This window comes from Delphinapterus leucas, chromosome 17 (assembly GCF_059928025.1).
Source record: "Delphinapterus leucas isolate spDelLeu-1000000601 "Yukka" chromosome 17, BTC_Dleu_Yukka2, whole genome shotgun sequence".
Lineage (NCBI taxonomy): Eukaryota > Metazoa > Chordata > Mammalia > Artiodactyla > Monodontidae > Delphinapterus > Delphinapterus leucas.
The window spans coordinates 46,130,447-46,153,314 of NC_143145.1; the positions used below are offsets into that span (position 1 = coordinate 46,130,447).

The window sequence follows — 22,868 nt, forward strand, 5'->3', positions numbered from 1 at the left end:
TTTACAATGTTGTGTTAGTTTCAGGTATACAGCAAAGTGATTCAGTTATACAAACATAAATGTCCATCTTTTCAGATTCTTTTCCCTTATAGGTTATTACAAAATATTGAGTAAAGGTCCCTGTGCTATATAGTAGGTCCTTCTTGGTTATCTATTTTATATAGAGTAGTGTACATATGTTAATCCTGAACTCCTGATTTATCACTCCCCTCACTGCCTATCCCCTTTGGAAATGATAAGTTTGTTTTCTGTGTTTGTGGGTCTGTTTCTGTTTTGTATATAAGTTCATTTGTATAATTGTTTTTTAGATCCCACATATAAGCAATATCACATGATATTTGTCTTTCTCTGGCTTACTTCACTTATTATGATAATCTCTAGGTCCATCCATGTTGCTGCAAATGGCATTATTTCATTCTTTATTATGGCTGAGTAATATTCCATTGTATGAACATACCACATCTTCTTTATCCATTCATCTGTCGATGGATATTTAGGTTGCTTCCATGTCTTGGCTATTGTTAATAGTGCTGCAATCGATGCAAAAATACTCAACAAAATACTAGCAAACTGAATCCAACAATACATTAAAATGATCCTACACCATGATCAAGTGGGATTTATCCCCAGGATGCAAGGATTTTTCAACATCTGCAAATCAGTCAGTGTGATATATCACATTAACAAATTGAAGAATAAAAAACATTTGATCATCTCAATAGATGCCAAAAAAGCTTTTGATAGAATTCAACATCCATTTATGATAAAAAACTACTCTCAAGAAAGTGAGCATAGAGAGAACATAATAAAGTCCATATATGACAAACCCACAGCTAACATCATACTCAACGGTGAAAAGCTGAAAGCATGTCATCTAAGATCAAGAACAAGACAAGGATGTCCACTCTCACCACTTTTATTCGACATAGTTTTGGAAGATCTAGCCATGGCAATCAGAGAAGAAAAAGAAATAAAAGGAATCCAAATTGGCAAACAAAAAGTAAAACCGTCACTATTTGCAGATGACATGGTACTATACACAGAAAATCCTAAAGATGCTACCAGAAAACTACTAGAGCTCATTAATGAATTCGGTAAAGTTGCAGGATACAACATTAATACACAGAAATCTCCTGAATTCCTATACACTAACAACAAAAGATCAGAAATAAAATTCAAGGAAAAAATCCCATTTACCATCGCATCAAATAGAATAAAATACCTAGGCATAAACCTATCTAAGGAAGCAATAGATCTGAACTCCAGAAACTATAACACACTGATGAAAGAAATCGAAGATGACACAAGCAGGTGGAAAGATATACCATGTTCTTGGACAGGAAGAATCAATATTGTCAAAATGACCATTGTATCCAAGGCAATGTACAGATTCAATGCAATCCCGATAAAATCACCAATGGCATTTTTTATGGAACTAGAACAAAATTTTTTTTTAATTTGTATGGAAACATAAAAGACCCTGAATAGCCAAAGCAATCTTGAGAAAGTAAAATGGAACTGGAGGATTCAGGTTTCCTTACTTCAGACTATACTACAAAGCTACAGTAATCAAGACAGTATGGTACTGGCACAAAAACAGAAATATAAATCAATGGAACAGGACAGAAAGCCCAGAGATAAACCCACACACCTATGGTCAATTAATCTATGACAAAGGAGGTAAGAATAGACAATGGAGAAAAGACAGCCTCTTCAATAAGTGGTTCTAGGAAAACTGGACAGCTACATGTAAAAGAATGAAATTAGAACATTCCCTAATACCACACACAAAAATAAACTCAAGGCCTTCCCTGGTGGCGCAGTGGTTGAGAGTCCGCCTGCCGATGCAGGGGACACGGGTTCGTGCTCCGGTCCGGGAAGCTCCCACATACGGAGCGGCTTGGCCCGTGAGCCATGGCCGCTGAGCCTGCGTGTCCGGAGCCTGTGCTCTGCAACAGGAGAGGCCACAACAGTGAGAGGCCCGCGTACTGCAAAAAAAAAAAACAACCGCAAAATGTATTAAAGACCTAAATGTAAGACCAGATGATATAAAACTCCTAGATGAAAACACAGGAAAAACACTCTTTGACATAAATCACAGCAATATCTTTTTGGATACTTCTCCTAGAGTAACTGAAATAAAAACAAAAAATAAACAAATGGGATCTAATTAAACTTAAAAGCTTTTGCACAACAAAGGAAACCATAAACAAAATGAAAAGACAACCTACAGAATCTTTTGGGATTTTTTAACCATTATGTTTTTATCTCATGCTATATTCTTATACCACTGTGTTGCAGTTTTTATAATGCACTCAGACATATTTAATTAATTAAAATGTATTATTACTTTTAATTTTTATAATGAAATTATGTAGATACAAAATCTCTTTATTCTCCTTTCTTCCATCCTTATTGTTTCTTCAGTGATGACTAATGTTAAGCTGTGCACACACTTGTGTGTGTGTGTGTGTGTGAGTGTGTGTGGGTGAAATCCTGAAGGAAAATTCTTCCATTTATCTGGCCTGAATACCAGTCAGTCTATGTTCCACTCCACAAGTCAAGAGAAGAAAAGCCTCATATCTCTTTCACATGATAGTCTTTTAAACATAAGAAGGCAGCTGTTTGAATAATTGTATTGATATCACCATCAATCAATGAATTTATTGACACTTTCTCTTATGGTTCAAAATAAAAACGTGCATGCAATCTACAGGGCAGCAAAAAGTGACCTGAAGGTGGTATCAGGAGGTGTAAACTAAAGTTCTAATTCTGTTATTTCATAGATATTAAATTTGTGAAGAAACTATTTAACTAACTTAGTTGCCTCACCTGCGAACGGAGACAATGAAAAATAAGTCACAAAGTTAATAAAGAGGACCGGGACTCACATTACTCAAATGTCACCTTCTCAGGGAAGTTTCCCTTAAGCCTTCTGCTGTAGGCTGAAGGTTTGTGTCCCCCACAAAATTCCTATATTGAAATCGTCATGACTAATGTATTAGGAGGTGGGGCCTTTGGATCCAGCAGAAGAAAAAGTAAAAATAATCTTATTTCTTGCACATCTGTCTTTGATAGCTTTAAAATTTGTGGGCACTCTACCTGGTTTTGCCCCTCCCCCACTGATTGCATTTTCTTATTCTCCTTTGCTGACTCCTGCTTCTGCCCACCCTTTAAATACTGTTGTCTTCAAGGGTTCTGTCCTTCTGGCCTTCTCACTTCACTGTGTAAATTTCCTCAGGCAATCTCCATTCCCAGGGCTTCAAGTGTCACACTTACATAAACAATCTTTTAATCCAAATCACCAGCTCCAACCATTCTTTGTCAAAAAACAAACAAAGCCTCATCTTGCTACTCCACTGCTTCGACAACTATAAGTAGCTCAATTGTATCCTCCCCAAAATTCATATGTTGTAGTCCTAACCCCCAGTACTTTGAAATGTGACTGTGCTTGGAGATAGTCTTTAAAATGGCAATTAAGTTAAGATGATGTCATTAGGGTGGGCCCTAATTCAATATGACTGCTGTACTTACAAGAAGAGGAAATTTGGACACACATTTGTAGAGAAGGAAGATAATATGAAGACAGAGGGAGAAGACAGCCATCAACAAGCCAAGGAGAGAGACCACAGAAGAAAACAAGCCTTCTGGCACATTGGTCTTGAACTTCTAGCTTTCAGAATTGTAAGAAAATAAATTTCTATTGTTTAAGCTACTCAGTCTATGGTACTTTGTTATGAGAGCTGTAACAAACTAATATAGTAGCTTTTGAAATTAAGTTCAGACTTTACATACAAGAGCCATCCTAATTTCATACCTCTCTCTAACCTCATCTCCCATACTTCACACTCAGTGAGTGCCCTGTACTCACTGTACAATTTATTTGTACAATATTACCTTTGAACAGGCAGTTCCTGCACCTAAAATGCCTGTCCACTGGTTCTTTATCTATTCTTATGCCTCCCTGTCATTCAAAGCACATTTACAAGCAATGCCTATTAAAATAATTTTAATGTGTATTAGGTATTCTCCAAGTACCAAGCACAATCACTGTGCTAGGACTCAGGGATACACCAGAGAATGTTCCCATTTAATTGAGATTCCTTCTTCTCATGCACCCTGTGCACACCTCTATCACAATACCTATCACAAGAATATAATCATTCTTTCTTGTCTAAAGGTATTGATTTTTAAGAATACCCTTATTAAGTAGCTACTATGTACTACCTTTATTAAGCACCTGCTGTACTAAGCACTGACTACCTCATGTCTCATTCATAACAGCTCTGTGAGAGAGGTACTATTTTTATACCAATTTTAGAGATGAAAACTTAGGTTCAAAGATGAAATTAAGGTGACACAGGTCATAAATGGTAGGGCTGGTCATCAAGCCCAATTTGTCAGATTTCAATTACCTTACTATATCACTTCTCCTAGGAGTATGTAAGTTCCTGGAGGGCCAGAGCTATTATAACATTGCAATTACTCTACTTGAAATGAGACTAGCAGCTCATCAGATGATTTTGACTTGGAATCTATCAGAGCAAGAACATCTTTCCCAAGAAAGATATTCATTGGGAAAAAATGAACATGACAATTTGTTGAAGGTGTTCATGTCATAGCCAGTGAAAAGTAGAGTGTTTTGGAAACTTTTGCCAAATAATATGACGTGTTATATTCATTAGTGTAATAATTTACTCCAGAATATAGATTGGAATATAACAATCTATTCCAGAAGGTGATGTGAATAATTCACAGATAGGTTACATAAGCAATCAAGATTACAGATGTATTCCCATCTTGAGAACCAACATACATTTCAATTTTCATTTTCCACTGATGGTCTCTCTTATCTCTTGGTGTTTAATGTCCAACTGGTTTAACTTTTAAATTTCTCCTCAACCATTATCTCACCTTGACATTATCCTTCATTGGCAACAGCTCTGCCAGATTTTTCTCTACAATACATTTGATGTAACATATTAATAACCTAATAGAACACAGGAGCTGGTATTAAAATCCAGTTCTTGGGCTTCCCAGGTAGTGCAGTGGATAAGAATCTGCCTGCCAATTCAGGGGACATGGGTTTCATCCCTGGTCTGGGAAGATCCAACATGTCACAGAGCAACTAAGCCCATGCGCCACAACTACTGAGCCTGCGCCCTAGAGCCCATGAGCCACAACTACTGAGCCTGCACGTCACAACTACTGAAGCCTCTGTGCCAGCCCACACTCTGCAACAAGAGAAGCCACCACAATGAGAATCCTGTGCACTGCAATGAAGACTAGCCCCCACTCACCACAACTAGTAAAAGCCCATGTGCAGCAATGAAAACCCAACACAGACAAAAATAAATAAATAAAAGAAAAAGTTAAAAAACAATTTTTTTAAATCCAGTTCTTGTGATTCATCAGTCATGCTTAGAAATAAAATATGTACCAAGCACTCTGCTAAGCTCTCTCTATATAATGGATGCCCATTCTAACCACTCCTATTCAACATACTACTTGAAATCCTAACCAGAACAGTCAGGCTAAAAAATAAAATAAAAGGCACCCAAACAGAAAAGAAAGAAGTAAAACTATCTTTGTTTGCAGATGATATGATCTTATATATACAAAGTCCTAAAGACTCTTCCAAAAAACTGTTAGAACTAATCAACAAATTCAGTAAAGTTGCAGGATACAAAATCAACATACAGAAAGTAGTTGCATTTCCATACACTAACAACAAAATATATGAAAAATGAAGAAAGAAAGCAATCCCATTCACAATAGCATCAAAAACAATAAAGTTCTTGGAATAAATCTGAGGAGTAAAAAAATCTGTACATGGAAAACTACAAGACTTTGGAGAAAGAAATTGAAGATGACACAAACAAATGGAAAGATATTCCATGTTCATGGATCAGAAGAATTAATATTGTCAAAATGTCCATATTATCAAAAGCTGTCTATAGATTCAATGCAATCTGTATCAAAATTCCAATGACATTTTTCAAAATTTCCAATGATATTTTCAAAAATAGCAAATATAATCCTAAAATTTATATGGAGCCACAAAAGACCCCAAATAGCCAAAGCAATCCTGAGAAAGAAGAACAAAGCTGGACATATCATACTTCCTGGCTTCAAACTATACTACAAAGCTACAGTAATCAAAACAGTACAGTACTGGCATAAAAATAGACACATAGACCCATGGAAAAAAATTAAGAGTCCAGAAATAAACCGCTGCATATAAGGTCAACTAATATTTGACAAAGAAGCCAAGAATACACAATGAAGAAAGGATACTGTCTTCAATAAATGGGTTGGGAAAATTGGATAACTACATGCAGAAGAATGAAATCAGAGCCCTATCTTACACCATTCACAAAAAAGAATTTGAAATGAATTATAGGCTCAAATTTAAGGACTGAAACCATAAAAGTTCTAGATGAAAACATAGGGGAAAAAACTCCTTGACATTGGTCTCAGCAGTGATTTCCTGGATATGACAGCAAAAGTACGAGCAAAAGAAGCAAACATAAATAAGCAGGATTAAGCCAAACTACAAAGTTTCTGCACAGCAAAAGAAACTCAACAAAATTAAAAGGTAACCAATGGAATGGGAGAAAGTGTTTGCAAGTTATATACTTAACAAGGGGTTAATATCAAAATATAATAAGAACTCACACAACTCAATAGCAACAAATCTAACAACCCAATTTAAAAATAGGCAGAGGAACTGAATAGACATTTCTCCAAAGAAGACGTACAAATGGACAACAGGTATGTGAAAAGGTATGCAATATCACTAATCATTAGGGAAACGCAAATCCAAACCATGATGAGGTATCACTTCACACCAGCTAGAATGGCTATCATCAAAAAGACAGGAGATAACAAGTGTTAACGAGGATGGAGAAAAGGGAACCCTAGTGCACTGTTGGTGGAAATGCAAATTTGTACAGCTACTATGGAAAACAGTATGCAGGTCCCACAAAAAATTAAAAATAGAACTACCATATGATCCAGCAATCCCACTTCTTATTATATATCCAAAGAAACTGAAATCGGGACTTAGTAGACATATCTTCACTCTCATGTTCACTGCAGTATTACTCACAATAGCCAAGATATAGAAACAACCTAAGTGTCTGTTAACAGATGAATGGATAAAGAATATGTGGTATATATGTATACATATTACAATTGAATATTATTCAGCCAAGAAACATAAGGAAATCTTGCCATTTATGACAACTTGGATGGACACTGAGGGAATTATACTAAGTGAAATAAATCAGACAGAGAAAGATAAACACTGCACAATAACACATATGTGGAATCTAAAAAAGACAAACTTAGAGAAATAGTAAAGTGGTAGTTACCAGGGGTTGGGGGCTGGGGGAAATGGAGATACTGGTCAAACTGTACAAACTTCCAGTTATAAGATAACAAGTTAGAGGATCTAATGTACAGCATGGTGATTATGGCTAATAATACTGTATCACATATTTGAACATTGCTAAGAAAGTAGATCTTAAATGTCCTCACCACAAAAAAGAAATGATATCTATGTGACAGGATGGAGATAGTAGCTGATTCTATGGTGGTAATCATTTTGCATGCATAAATGTATCAAATCAACACATTGTACACCTTAAACTTACACAATATTATCTGTCAATTATATCTCAATAAAGCTGGAAAAAAACCCATTATATCATCATAGAGGTCAATTCTTAGATACAAATGAAGTTAGTACTGGTCGACTTAGATAAGGCCAGAGAATAAGAGGAGGTCTTATGCTCATATTCACACAAAAAACACCATTTACCTTTGATGGAGGAAAAAACTCAACACATTCCAGCCATGTGGTTAAAAAGGACTTTCCACATATTGCACATTTTCTTCCCTGCGAGATTATGTTCCTGACCTGTGGGTACCATTCTATGGCTTGCATTAGGAAAGGATCTTTTTCTGCTAGCTGATTCATTATAAATCTTGATGTTATTTCCTAGATTAAAAAAGAATATGGTTCCTCAGATTATTCTCAAAATAACTGGTTTATGTTACATTGATTCCCATTTCACTAATTTATATTTTTGGCTTATTCCTCAGTTTCTGTTAAATTAGTTTTCTGTAGTATATATAATGAATTATGTTGTCAATGACTGGCATTGTAAGTTTAGTGTTCAACATTATATGAAAAGGAAGTTACTTCCATTGTAATATCTCTATGTCTCTGACATACAGGAATTCAAGTTACAATAAATTTACATTATTAGATAAAGTTTAGGTTCAAATTTTGTACCTCTCATTACAATAGGCAAGGACAGTACAAATATTCAGACTGGACCCAAAAACTGAGTCTGTCATATTTACTAAGCTCTAAACCCTTACTACTTAGACTGTAGATCATGGATCAGTAGAATCTGCATCACCTAGAAACTTATTAGAAATTCAGACTTTGTTGCACTTTCAGACCTACTGAACCAGAATCTGCAGTTTAACAAGGTTTCCCGGGTATTCTGTATATATTCTGTATGTATGTTAAAGTTTGAGAAGCACTGGACTAAGTTATCTACTGCATTGTCTGAATTGAGACAGACCGGTAAAGAGTACTGATTTCTATTACCCAAGTCTCTGAATTTGGTATGTATTAAACCTATCCACATAAATATTTCCAGATACTTCACTTTAGATAATAATAATATTATAATATTAAATAATAAAAGGGGTGGTGAGGATGGTCACGATGACCATCAACATCATCAGCTTAAAGTAAAAAAAAATATATATATATAATACATAACTATATCTTCACTGACCAAGCAAACAAAATAAACATTTGATTTACTCCATTAAATGCCCCTCATTGTTTGTGCCAATAGCATGAAGTTCTGTGTAAATGTTACAAAAACACTGCATGAATTTTAATAGTGTATAAGACTTTTTTCCTGGCCAAAGTGAAAGATTTCCCAGTGGTATTAAGGTAGTCCACATCAGGTTCTGATAGGAATCTTTGGAAATACATACCTACATACATACATATTGGGTGGGCCAAACCGCTCATTTGTTTTCTTCTGTAAGATGGCTCTAGTAGTGCTTAGTTGTCTTTAACTTCATTCAAAACAGTTTTGTTAGATCGTATTGTGCCAGCTGTCACATCAGCGTGCATTTAAAATAAAACTTACCAAAATTGGTGAGTTTTTGTGTAGCCATTTTAATACTGAAGATGGAAGAAAAAAAGTAACATTTTTGGCATTTAATGCTTTATTATTTCAAGAAAGGTAAAAATGCAACTGAAATGCAAAAAAAGATTTGTGCAGTGTATGGTGAAGGTGCTGTGATTGATCGAACATGTCAAAAGTGGTTTGCGAAGTTTCGTGCTGGAGATTTCTCGCTGGACGATGTTCCACGGTCAGGTAGACCAACTGAAGTTGATAGCGATCAAATCGAGACATTAATTGAGAACAATCAACGTTAAACCACATGGGAGATAGCCGACATACTCAAAATATCCAAATCAAGCATTGAAAATCATTTGCACCAGCTTGGTGATGTTAATCGCTTTGATGTTTGGGTTCCACATAAGCTAAGTGAAAAAAACCTTCTTGACCATATTTCCGCATGTGATTCTCTACTTACACGTAGCAAAAAACATTCCATTTTTAAAACAAATTTTGACAGGCAATGAAAAATGGATACTGTACAATAATGTGGAATGGAAGAGATCACGGGGCAAGTGAAATGAACCACCACCAACCACACCAAAAGCCAGTCTTCATCCAAAGAAGGTGATGTTTTGTATATGGTGGGATTGGAAGGGAGCTTCAAGAAAACCAAAGTATTAATACCAACAAGTACTCCTCCCAATTAGACCAACTGAAAGCAGCACTCAATAAAAAGGTCTGGAATTAGTCAACAGAAAACACATAATCTTCCATCAGGATAATGCAAGATCGCATGTTTCTTTGATGACCAGGAAAATACTGTTTCAGCTTGGCTGGGAAGTTCTGATTCATCTGCTATATTCACCAGACATTGCACCTTCGGATTTCCATTTATTTCAGTCTTTACAAAATAGTCTTAATGGAAAAAATTTTAATTCCCTGGAAGACTGTAAAAGGCACCTGGAACAGTTCTTTGCTCAAAAAGATAAAAAGTTTTGGGAAGATGGAATTATGAAGTTGCCTAAAAAATGGCAGAAAGTAGTGGAACAAAACGGTGAATACATTGTTCAATAAAGTTCTTGGGTAAAATGAAAAATGTGTCTTTTATTTTTACTTGAAAACCAAAGGAACTTTTTGGCCAACACAATACATACAGACATAATCTTTCACTCATCTATCCCAATTAAAATCTTTTAAATAATAACAAAATCCTATAAATTCCTGTGTCTCTTTCCCTTATTTCTCTATCCATTCCACTTAACAAACATCTGGGAAAGATGCCATTATACAAAAACAGCCCTGAGCATTGGTTCCTAACTGCCTGATCCTTCAACAGCATAACCTCCTACACACTTCAGCTTATTCTCGGGGATGGTTACATAATGAGGTCATCCTTTCTGAAAGAATTACCCTTTCACACTAATATTACAGGACTCCTAAATTAGATGTTTGTTATCACTCCTCTCTAACTACTTACACAAAGCATAGGTTGTGATTCTGAATGAAACACTGATTTTAGAGGTAAGTTTTATCTACCAGAATTCAACAGCTAGTCTCACTATAAAGCCGCAGAAAACTAATAGACAAGAATTCAAACCCCAAAATAGCAGGTGGTAGAATTTGCTGAAGTACATGGAACGAATAAATAGGTCACAATTCATACAGTTCACTTTTTCCATTTATGATTTCTGGAACCAAACATGTTTGTCGCACTCAGTATGTCTCTTGACAACTCTTACATTACCCATTATTTATATCCTTCTCCTACTTGCTGCCAATGTGTTGCTGTGGAAGAATAACATATATCATTGAAATATAAAGTTATTACTTGAAAATACAAGTGTATATAAAATAAGATACTTTTGGCATGACCAATAGTAAATTTCAGGAAAACTCGTAAAGATACGTGCAATGCAGTTTTTGAGGATACACAACTTAATGATGGCCTAATCTCGGCACTATTTAAAAGTCAAGAAATCTTCTATGACAAAAAAATTGTTCCTTTTAAATAGTTTATATGCTATTCTGTTAGAATATTTGTTAGATAACTATATGTAGGTCAGAGATTATTTCTATGTTTAAACCATCATAGATTAAAATTAGTTTCGGGTGTTTCTTTTATTTTTCCTTACATATGATGATTTCACTTGAATTATAAAATTATCCATAAACAAATTATATTTATATAAATATAAAAAATTATAAAATGTAAAAACAAATGTGAATCCTTAGAAGGAATATTGAACTTTGGAACTATTGTATGATCAATTGTTACTGTATGATAGGCACTAAAATGTAGCATGAAGAGCAAAGATACTGAGTCAGAGTCAGATAGATAAATAGGTGCAAATCCTGGCTCTGTGACTTATTAGTGTGACCCTATTTGGACAAGTCCTTAACTTCTCTGATCTTGGATACCTCACCTGTAAAATAGGGATTTTTTTTCCCAGCACTATCACATAGAGTTCAGAGAATTAAATTACATAACACAGGTAAAACTCAGTCTGGCATCTGCTGATGCAGTATATTCTAGCTAATATTTTGTTATAATGTAGTTATCAATTTTAGTTAAATTTTAGTTCACAAATCTCTGAGGTGAGGAAAAGTCTTTAAAAAACCTTAGCGAATGCAAAGCCTGAAACAATCCCTATAGTTTTTTGACAGCCCAAGTAATTTAATCATTAATGTTAACCAAATACCCAGTAGAAATGGCTTTTACTTTAAGTACAAATATAAAATGTATAATAAATTTACCACCTTTCTAAGAAAAATTCTTAGAGATACTTTCAAAAATACCCAAGTCATTTATGTACTGTAAGTAAAAATCATTACTTCTACTAAATAAACAAAACAAAAACCCAAAACTGTTGTGTTCCTGGGTCCTTAGTTTTGAAATGAGAAGGAAGAAATATTGCTCTCTCACCCTGCTCCTCGGTCCCAGGCCCAAGGTAACATTCTTGCTCTCAAGTGCTCCCTGTAAGACACCTGCCACATTGAGTTAACCGCTCATCCAGTCCCGTCCACAAACCAGAACCTCTTCCAACCAGAGACTACCCCTGTTTCCCTTTCCCTCAGTTTCTGGCAGCCCCTTTCTGAGGCAATACTGCAGCATGGAGTCTGGAGCAAAACTGCTTAGAATGGCATCAGCATTCCAAAACTTACTAGCTCTGTGAACTTGGACAAGTTATTTAACCTCTCCGAGTCTCAGTTTACCTATAAAAGGGGACAATAACAGTACCTACCTTTCAAGCGTTAATGGAGGACTAAATTAGTTCATTCCTGTTACGTGCTTAGAACAATGCATTGCCCATGGTAAGCATAATAAGTGTTAGCTGTCTATTATTATTGTTATTATTTTACTACTACTATTCTGAAATACTTGATTCAAGGAGATAATTAGGTTATAAGGAATTAAACAAATTAAATACTTCAGTTTTTAAAATTATTTACAATTAAACATCAAGTGAGTTTTTTTTTACTTGAGAGTGGGAAATAATACTGTTTGTGGAAATATAGATTGATTCTCTGGAAAAGAATTTGAAAAGAGCTAATCAGACTTTAAAAGATGAAAGTTCTTTGGCCCAGCAATTTCACTCACAGGGATAATATAGACATAAGAAGAGGACAGTCATCATAGCCTTGTTTATAAAGGCCTAAAAGTTATAAAATTATTAATAATCTAAACAGCCAACAGTAGGAAAGTAGTTTAAAATATTATGGTGTAATCATATACCAGAATATTATTATGTATTCATCAAAAAAGATGTCATAGATATATTTCTTATTGATTGGAAAGATATTCACAATATTTTGAGTAAAAAAAGCGAGTCTCTAAATAGTATGTGGAGTTTGAAATCATCTTTGATGACAGAAATTTCTGGATTTATGGAAAGTTCTAGGAGAATAAATGTCAGAGAGAACAGTGATTGTAACTCTGCATATTGGATTTCTGAGGTTTTTTTTTAATCAATTTCTATTGCCTTTTTTCTAATTTCTCTAAATAAGTTTGTATTACTTTTATAATAAATTTTTAAATAAGTATGGCATTATAACTAATATTTTCTTCTTCACTCATCTGTATTTTCTACTTTTCTGTATTAAACATATATTACTTGTGCAATAAGGGGGAAATGTTATTTTTTTAAACTAAATTGTCAAACAAGGTTTGTTGTTTCCTGTAACCAGGAAACTTGAATCCTATGCAATTCTTGAAAGTTTTAAGACAATTCTGCATGTTCAGCTACAGACCTAAAAGGACCTGAGGAGTCCAAATTCATGATGGAGACTCATACTCAAATGTGGAAAGATCTGAAATCTTTAACTCATCTATCACCAAAATACTCACAAAGAGAGTCTCGTAATGTATTTCCCTATTCCTTCCTTTAATATCATCAACTTGTTGACTAAAGGGAACACAGTTTCTAGATCATATTCATTTATCCACTAGGAGTGGGGACAAGTGAAAAGGGGATGGAAAAGACAAAACACCCCAGTAAGAACTAATCAAATATATCCTTAGATAATACTGAAAAAATACTTGGAGGTTAAAGTGAAAACAAATTCCTTTGTTTTCAACAAAATGTTTTCATCCAATAAAATGTTTAAATGTCTCTGAATTTGGTCACTCTGGAAATCAGATAGGATTACAATGGATTCTGCAAGCAAGTCAAAAAGATTATGACTAGGGTCCACAATGCCAATGGATTATGGTTGTATGGATCGTTCGCTGGCTTGGCAAGAATGCTTTAGAAGAAAACTCTTTAAAACTTAAATCATGGCTTTAGTTTGAAGACCTGTGTGAATGCTATAAGGCTTCACCTGTAGACTCCAGATGTCCTTGTGTTTTACAGCATTAACCGGCTGCTTCAGGAAGAGTGGGTTTCCCTCACAGTAGAACTCCCTCAGCTTCAGGTCTTGAAACTTTCAAAACAAAATAAAAACTTCACTACACAACAAAATAAACTTCATTTCTGAGCCTACATCTTCAATAAAATTAGACTAAAATTACTTTATTTATGACATATTCTACATTAGTATTTTAACAGCAGGGCATACTCTAGTTATTAGAAGCATAAGAATCTTTATGTTGGCATGGATGGCAATGACCTTAGAGGCCACCAGTGACATCCCCCATACTAGATAGCTGAGAAAAGTTGTTCAGGATCAGAGAATTGTTAGTAATAGAAGAGAGGTTAATTAATCAAATGATGGGAACAGTTTGCAAATAATACGTTTGTTAGGAACCAAGTATGATGAAAAATGACACTCTAATATACACCAAAATCTAGGTCTCAAATACTGTCTTATGATCCATTCATTTATGATCAGTGAGGAAGGTAAGGGAAACAGAGGAACATCAAAAAATTATCATTATATTGAAGTACAGTTGATTTCTCTGTTGTGTACAATGAAAAGAAAAATATATAATTCACAAGGATATGGAATCTTCTATGAAGAAAACCTAAATTCAGCTGGATTCTACCCCTTGAGTAGAAAAAAAGTAATTCTCTTATGTTCATATTATATCTTTTTGAATTATGGTTTTCTCAGGGTATATGCCCAGCAGTGGGGTTGCTGAGAAAACCATAATTCAAAAAGACATACGTACCCCAATGTTCATTGGAACACTATTTACAATAGCCAGGACATGGAAACAACTTAAATGTCCATAGACAGATGAATGGATAAAGAAGGTGTGGTACATATATAGAATGGAATATTACTGAGTCATAAAATGGAATGAAATTGGGTCATTTGTAGAGATGTGGATGGACCTAGAGACTGTCATACAGAGTCAAGTAAGTCAGAAAAAGAAAAACAAATATTGTATATTAATGCATGTATGTGGAATCTAGAAAAATGGTACAGATGAACCTATCTTCTGGGTAGGAATAGAGATGCAGATGTAAAGAATGGACATGTGGATATGGGGGAGGGAAGGGGAGGGTGGGACGAATTGAGAGATTAGGATTGACATATATACACTACCATGTGTAAAATAGATAGCTAGTGGGAACCTACTGTATAGCACAGGGAGCTCAACTTGGTGCTCTGTGATGACCTAGATGAGTGGGATTGGGCAGGGGGAGTGGGAGGTCCAAGAGGGAGGGGATATATGTATACATATAGCTGATTCACTTCGTTGTACAGAAGAAACTAACACAACGTTGTAAAGCAACTATATGCCAAAAAAAAAAACAAAACAGGATAAAAAAAAAAAACTGTGCCAACAGAAAAAAAAAAATTACACCTTGACTCCTTTGAGTTCACATGACTTTGAGCTCATGTGGTTTTCAAAGTTAAACTCATTTAGGGAGTTACTTTTCTGAGACTTAGTTTCAGCTCTGAAATTGGGACAATAAGATCTATCTTCAGTGGTGTGCAGATAAAACAGTTCTCTGGAAAGAAAAAAAAAAAAAAAAGCCCTGATTTGTGGCATGCTTTGATTCTATGGTGTAAATACTCCTACCATAGCTGATTCCAGTCACTGAACACAGAGTTGGGAAGAGATGTTGAAAATTGGTTCTTGTGAGCCAGGATGAGGTAGTGGCATTACACCACTGCACCTCACAGTTATGGAAGAATTAGAGATTTCCTTGATTTCAGCCCATGGTTTGAAACACAGCACTCAACAAATTAAAAATAATTGATTTAAAACATCTTTCCAGGGCATCATGTCATCAGGTCTAAATGTCTCACAAAATTTCTACAACATAGACAAGGTTTAAAAATAAAATAAAGAGTTTAAGCCTACATTGGAATCACCTACAGACATTCTGACTTTCTTAATTCAGTTTCCTATGTTATCCACCAACAAGGAGCAACCTAGAGAGTTGAACCTAATGGTAGCCACAAGTCAGTGCTGGGTGTGCTGAAATGAAAAGAGCACTTCTTCTGCTTAATGGAAACATCATTTTTTCCTTCTGGCTCTAAAGAATAACATTCTATAATTTATACCTTAACTCACATTCCTTTTATAAAAATCTGATACAAACTTGACTAACTTGGTATCTGCAAAAGCATTAACATATGTGAACCCCATTTCAAAGTTGACCACAGTTCAAAGGGCATACATTTTTCTTTAGGGGTCATGTTTCTCTTCCTTCAAATCCTATCACTATTCTTCCATCAAACATGGTAGTGAGTTACCCAGCTTGCTAACTTACTACACATAATATATCAGAAAGAAATTATCTTAATGAAAAGAAATTAATAAAGAAATTCATTAGCATGTGTTTTGCAGCAGGTAAGTTTCAATAACCTGAAGTCACACAATCTCTCAAAGTCCACTCTGAATATTCCCCAGAGCAACATTTTTTAATACCTTCTCTATATGCACTACTAGGTTTCCTGCCAGCCTAGGTTCTTAATAGAACAATAGTCTTTGCTAGCGTCATCACTCCAGTAGCATAATCTCTTCTGCTAATAAAACGTTGTTACAGGGCTTCCCTGGTGGCACAGTAGTTGAGAGTCCGCCTGCCGATGCAGGCGACATGGGTTCGTGCCCTGGTGTGGGAAGATCCCACATGCCGCGGAGCGGCTGAGCCGTGAGCCATGGCAACTGAGCCTGCGCGTCCGGAGCCTTTGCTCTGCAACGGGAGAGGCCACAACAGTGAGAGGCCCGCGTACCGCAAAAAGAAAAAAAAAAAATGTTGTTACAGCTTTTCAGAGTCTCTTTGCACAGGCTTACTCAAACTACCAGTGTTATGGGTTTAATATCAACGTGAACAATTTTGCCCCTCCCGCCCTCTCAGGGGTCTACGGATATTTTTCATTGTTACAACTGGGGGAGGGGGCAGTATTACTGGCATCTATTTAGTAAATACCAGGGATGCTGCTAAACATCCTACAACGCACAGGATAGCTCCCACAGCAAAGAATTATCAGTCCCAAAAGAGTGTTGAAGTTGGGAAAACCCTGGTTTAGAGGTGTAAGGTCATAAACATTCACTGACCATTTATCTGGAAAGGGGATTTGCAGCTGGAGAGAAATGACGGTTCAAATGAGAGTTTTTATTTTTTTTTAACGTGAAGACTTGATCATGTAGAAGGTAAGTACCAACATAGAGAAATTAATTTAGAAGAGAAAGGAATAATTGAAAGAGTAACGATCAGGTGAAGAACACAGAAAGACTTTTGAAAATTAACATCTTTGAATTATCCTCTCCTCCGTGGCAAGAAGATGCAGGCATGAATGAGTTTGAAGGTGTGGAATTGGATGTGAGGGAATCAGACATGATCCCTTCAATTTTGTCTTTGAAATAGAGAATAAGACCATTTGCTAATTGAGTTGTGAAGGCAAGGTGTCGATATGGAAGGAGGCATGAAGAAGGTAGTGAAAGTATCGAATAGGTTTTGGAAAATGAACCTGGCATGGGACAAGCAAAAATATTATACAAGGGTGCTGAGGGAACACACATTTGTGGCAATCCCTGTCCATAGATTGTGTGCTCTCCTTTAACACCCAGCAGTCTAGATACAACATTAAGAATCTGCAGAAGTATATGTCAGAAAGCAAGGGCATGAGCTCATACATATTAAAAAGTAACTGAATTGGACTGGGTCCTTTGTGGTTTAGACCAGATAGAAAAAGAAATAGTACGAAGCTTCGATGGACTATGAGTAAAAGAAGATGTAGAGCGACATGAAGTCTGTGATCTAAAAGGAAAGATAAGGCTATAAAGCAATAAGAGAGCTGGAACATAGGAGGAACCAGGGGTCAAACTGCCTTACTGGACTTTAATGCTTCATATTTAGAGCAGCTGAAGATGATATTGTGATCTAGACATGACTGTGATGGTGGTTTGCTGAACTGAAGACCTGAAAAGCTCATTAAAATCAAGGAACTTTGAGCCTAAGTTGTTTACATTGACCACCTTTACAAAACAACTTCTTGAGTAATGTTCTCAAATATTTGGCTGCCTACTGCACATCTCCAGATGGGAGTCCCACAATCACCATAAATTCTAACATTCAAAAGTCGAACACTAATTTCCCCCAGTTTTCCTTGCTCCTTTCCCCACATCAAATCTCCTGCCATGTCCTGTCAATTCTACCATCTTAAAACTTCTAGAATTTATCCTTTCTTTCCATCCCCCTATCCACCCACCTCCTCGCCACCTCTGCACAATCTCTTCTCCTACTCCCTGACCCAACCACTAATCCCTGTGGCTTGACTGAGGCCCTCATCTTACAGGAATTATTGCAATAGTACTTATATTGGTCTCAGTGCAAACTTTTGCTGCCAAAGTGGTCTTTTAAAATGAGAAGCTGGTCAAAATACAACCTTGCTTAAAACTTTTCAAGGCTCCCTTTAGTCCATAGGATAAATTCAAAAGCCCTAGTATATCATACTTGGTTCTCCTTGGCCTGTTTTTCCAACCATATATCCTAGTAAGCTCTACTTTCACCCTTATACACCGGCCATCCTGTAGTACTTAGGGGTCTCATAAGAGGCCTGTGTCTTAACTTACAATTATTACTCATGCTGTGCCCATTACTCAGTCCACTCCTGGATCATCTCTTCACTAAAATATCACCCCTGTAAGCTTCTGCAACTTCTATCAAATGTTTCTATATCTCCTTAGGCCTAATTAATCATACCACCTGTAAATACTATGAGACAATCATTGTTGAAAAGTTTGTCTTCATCTATCAGGTTTAGTCTCTTTAAGAGCTATATCTTAAGTGACTATTTAATGCTAGCTCTAAATTCAGTACCTAGTACATAGTTGAGGCCCAATAAATAATCAACCACACACAACTCTCCCTGGGCACTCAAGATTTGCAAAGACCTTCTTCTCCAGACTTGGTAAATTGTTATGAGTGTTCCTGCAAAGCCCCAGGCCTCAGGAACAATGTATAAGTTCAGCAAGCCCTTCTATTGCTTCAGACCAGCCTTAAGTAATGAGGGAGATCAGAAGGGGGCTAATTTAGGAAGAAATTTGTTAATGTAAACAAGGAGAAGGGAGGCTGAGATTTCACATGAGCTCAAAAACAGAACATATAAATAGGTGATGGCAAATAACCATGGACCCTTCAGACCAACTCAAAGCTCACAGGGTTACACTTTAGCAAGAATTGGAATTTATAAATATGCTAACAGTTGACATGTGAGGAGGGTAAGGTTTTAAGTGTTGGGAGTATGTCATCCAAAAATATATAATTAGCAATTCTAAAAAAAGGACATGAATAAGATCTGTGACCAATGAGAAATTCAAGAAAATGTATGATAAACTTGATATCTAATCAGGACTGTGGAGTGATTCAGCTGATGATATCATTTGAACATAAGGAAGCCAAAAATTCTGTTGTGGGAACCACTCTCTCACACACTGTGCATGAGTGGGAGGGAAAATAGGCAGAAAGTGACCTAAAATAAGAATCCTTCAGTATCTGCTGGATAGTTGACCCAAGAGAAGACCCCCGGAGGGAGTTGAAGAGAAGCTGCCAAGAGAAATCTGGAGGGAAGGAGATAACTGAACCCCCGGGATCTAAACATACACACACACACACACAAACACACACACACACCCCTTCCTCATTCTGGTGGCTAGGGAGAAGCAGCTGAAGGCCCTTAAGCTCATGCTTCTCCCTGCCTTCAATATCCTGGGCCTTATAGCTGATGGGACAGTAGCTCCAGCATCCTCTTCAGCCTCTTGATTTAAACATTGTAAAAAGGAAAATTGATCTGGGAGGACTTATTTGTTATTGCCTCACAATCCCCATCCATACCTGCTTAAGACCCCACTTCTATCCTTGAACCACCTGAGAACCAGTAACTGAAGAGGCCTCTGCTTCCACTCTGCCCTGTATGTTTCACCTCCAACAGTGTGATCTTACAATGTAAATCAGATCACAGCAGTACCTAGCCCAAAACCATCCAGCACTACCTTGCTCAAAACCATCTCATTTCTCATTCAGAATGAAATGCAAAGCCCTCAAGCTGGCCTACAGGACTCTGTTATGATTGGACCCTGTACAATCTCTTTGACCTTATATCCTACCATTCTGTCTATCCCTCTTCCTTCCCCCTCCCCTTCCCCCTCCTCTCTCCTCCCTCCTCCTCTCCCTCCCTCTCTCTCTCCCTCTCTCTTTATTTCTCTCTCCCCTCTGGCAACATTGGCTTTCTTTCCAAGCGTTTTTTGCCTTGGGACCTTTGCACTTCCCTCTTCTTGGAACACTTTTGTCTCAGATTTGTCCATACCATTAACACTCAGAATAAAATGAAATCATATGTTTAGCAGTTTGAGAGGGGAAACATTTATGACCCAAGGATTTGATAACCAGACAAGTTTTCATTAATGTGCAGAGGCAATGGAAAGACATTCTCACATGCATGAGCTATGTACCTTAACCAAAGAAAATTACTCAAGACATAGTAACTGAAAGAGAGTAACAAAAACCAAGAATTTGGGTAATACATTCATTTTGCCTGTCAAAATGCAAAGAATAAAAAGTCGAACGCACACTGCCCCAATACAAACAAGATTGGGGCAATCTGTTTTTTGCAAAAAAAGAAAATTTGCAATGTCATTAAAAAGTGTGAAAATTGTTTTTACTCTTTGTTAATTCTACTGATAGGAATTCATCCAAAAAAATATTTGAAATGGGAGCAAATATGTATACATGATATGTGTTTCTCAGAATTATTTGAAATTTTAAAATCCTTTCCTATATTAAAAAAATGTATGATAAGTTATATTACACATGTAATATTCAGGTATTCTGCCTTTTCACTCTCTATGTCTAGCAAAACCTAAGCCTGGGTCATCCATGCCATCAGCTTTCCCTGTCTCTGCACACAAGCAAATAAGTGCTGTTTGCAGTTACACCTTAGGGCAGGCTAGAATCACAATAAATTCATCTTCACCAACTTCCAATATGCCCTCAGTGATTGCTGGAAATTCTCCTCTAGTCAACACAACTCCATGTTTTCTTTGTTGGCTCATCTTTCTTTGCCCAACCATGAAATTGTTCTCCCCTGAGCCTAGCACATTCTCTTTTCACTTTATTTTTTTTCCCTTGGCAATCTTAACCATTTCCATGACTCAGTGAAATCTCTATGCCAATGACTCTGGTTCCACACCCTACAGCCAACTGTTTACTCAAAATCTTCACTTGGATGTCTTAATTATATGTTAAATTCACTGTGTCCAAGATTGAACTCATGATCTGCCCTCCTAGAGTTGGTCTTTTTCCAGTATTTTCTATCTTAGACTATAGAAAGCTCACAAGCCCATCACTGTTTCTAAATTTACCTCGTAAACGTCTCTTGAATCTGTTCAGGTCTTTCCATTCCTAATCATATACTCTTTGTGGAATTTGAACCAAGAAACATGGAAATTTGCCATTTAGCTCTGGAAACTGGAACAGAACAACTATTATGGCAAGGAGCTGGAGAGTCCACAGTGGGCTATGTATAGATTGATGTTAAAGGGGAACAGAAACAAGGTATAAGTAGAGCAAGCATTTGGAATATGGCTACATTATTTCAACAGTATAATAAGTGTGATGAACTAACAGTTCATGCTTCTAAGAATCCCAGAAGCTTGTTGACCTGAGAACCACACACTTGCTTCAGTATCTCTGAGCTCTGCCCAGCCTTACCATATTCCCTGCTTGAATCCCCATGAGATCCTCCTTACTCTTCCTTCTGAAACTTTAATTAAACTCCATTTAAAATGCAGCCAAAGAACCAAAAGAAAACATGCACGTTAATTTCAACATCATAGAATTCTCTTGCTCTACCATCAGCAGATAGACAATTCTAATGTCTCTGAATTGCTCAAAGTAACCTTCTTATGTGCTTTTCTGTGAATCCTCCTTTGCAAAACACAAAAATCTACCTCTTCCTTCTCTAAATCTAGGTAAGACTTCCAAACTTTAGTCACTCACTCTTTAGAAGCAATCTTCTTTTCAGGTTTTGAAAGCAAAATATATAATTAGTGCCTCTCCACTGGATAGGGGAGCCATATATCTAGAGATGCTTTTTCACCTGTATTTCTAAACCTCACAGACCTGGTTACAGAGAAAAAGCAGAAAGTAGTAGTAAGCAAACTATAAAAGGCAGTAACAAAGAAATCAAAGTTCCCAACCCCTGCCCTGGGATAGTCTATGATTTAAACTGAAAAATTCCACTTTAAAATTTAGTCAGACCAGGCAACAATTCAGAACTAGAAGAAAGATATTCAGAGTTTGTGAAATCTGTTTATGGTCTGAAAACCAATTGTGAGATCTTTGATCTTCTATTTTTTTATTCTGACAGGAAATTAAAGTTTGAGTGACCAGATTCATAATGGGAACCGCAGAAAGAACGTCTGTTTGTAGCTTCTCCCTTTGTTTCCAAATGAGCCCCAATGTTGTTTTAAATAAAGTCTCTCAAAGGCATAACACCTTTAATTCCTCCTGATATATCTTTGTTCTTCTTCATTCATATTAAATATAACTGTTTCAAGGGATTCTTGACTGTTTTTATTTACCTTCTCTTAAGTGACTGCTGTTTTAACCAAACATTCTTTTCTTTTAAGCTTTTCATATAACTTCATCTATACTTAATAGTAGAATAGAGAAAACACTGGGCTCAAATGCTGGGGACTGGTTTCAAATCCATTTCATCCACACAACCCCTCCATACAAGTCATTCAAATATCTGAGCCTGTTCTTCATGTATAAATAGACATGATAATATCTATCTCACTGGATT

At 36.3% G+C, this 22,868-nt stretch overlaps 1 protein-coding gene across 1 annotated transcript in view; it reads right to left on the reverse strand.

Moving 5' to 3' along the window:
* Positions 1–22,868, reverse strand: part of LRRC69 (leucine rich repeat containing 69) — a 104,141-nt gene that overhangs the window by 14,770 nt on the left and 66,503 nt on the right. The window contains exons 6-7 of the mRNA XM_089898934.1: positions 13,983–14,084; positions 7,826–8,005 (exon numbers count right to left, since the gene is read on the reverse strand). Coding sequence (XP_089755060.1) covers positions 7,826–8,005; positions 13,983–14,084 — 282 coding nt within the window. The remainder of the gene's footprint in view (positions 1–7,825; positions 8,006–13,982; positions 14,085–22,868) is intronic.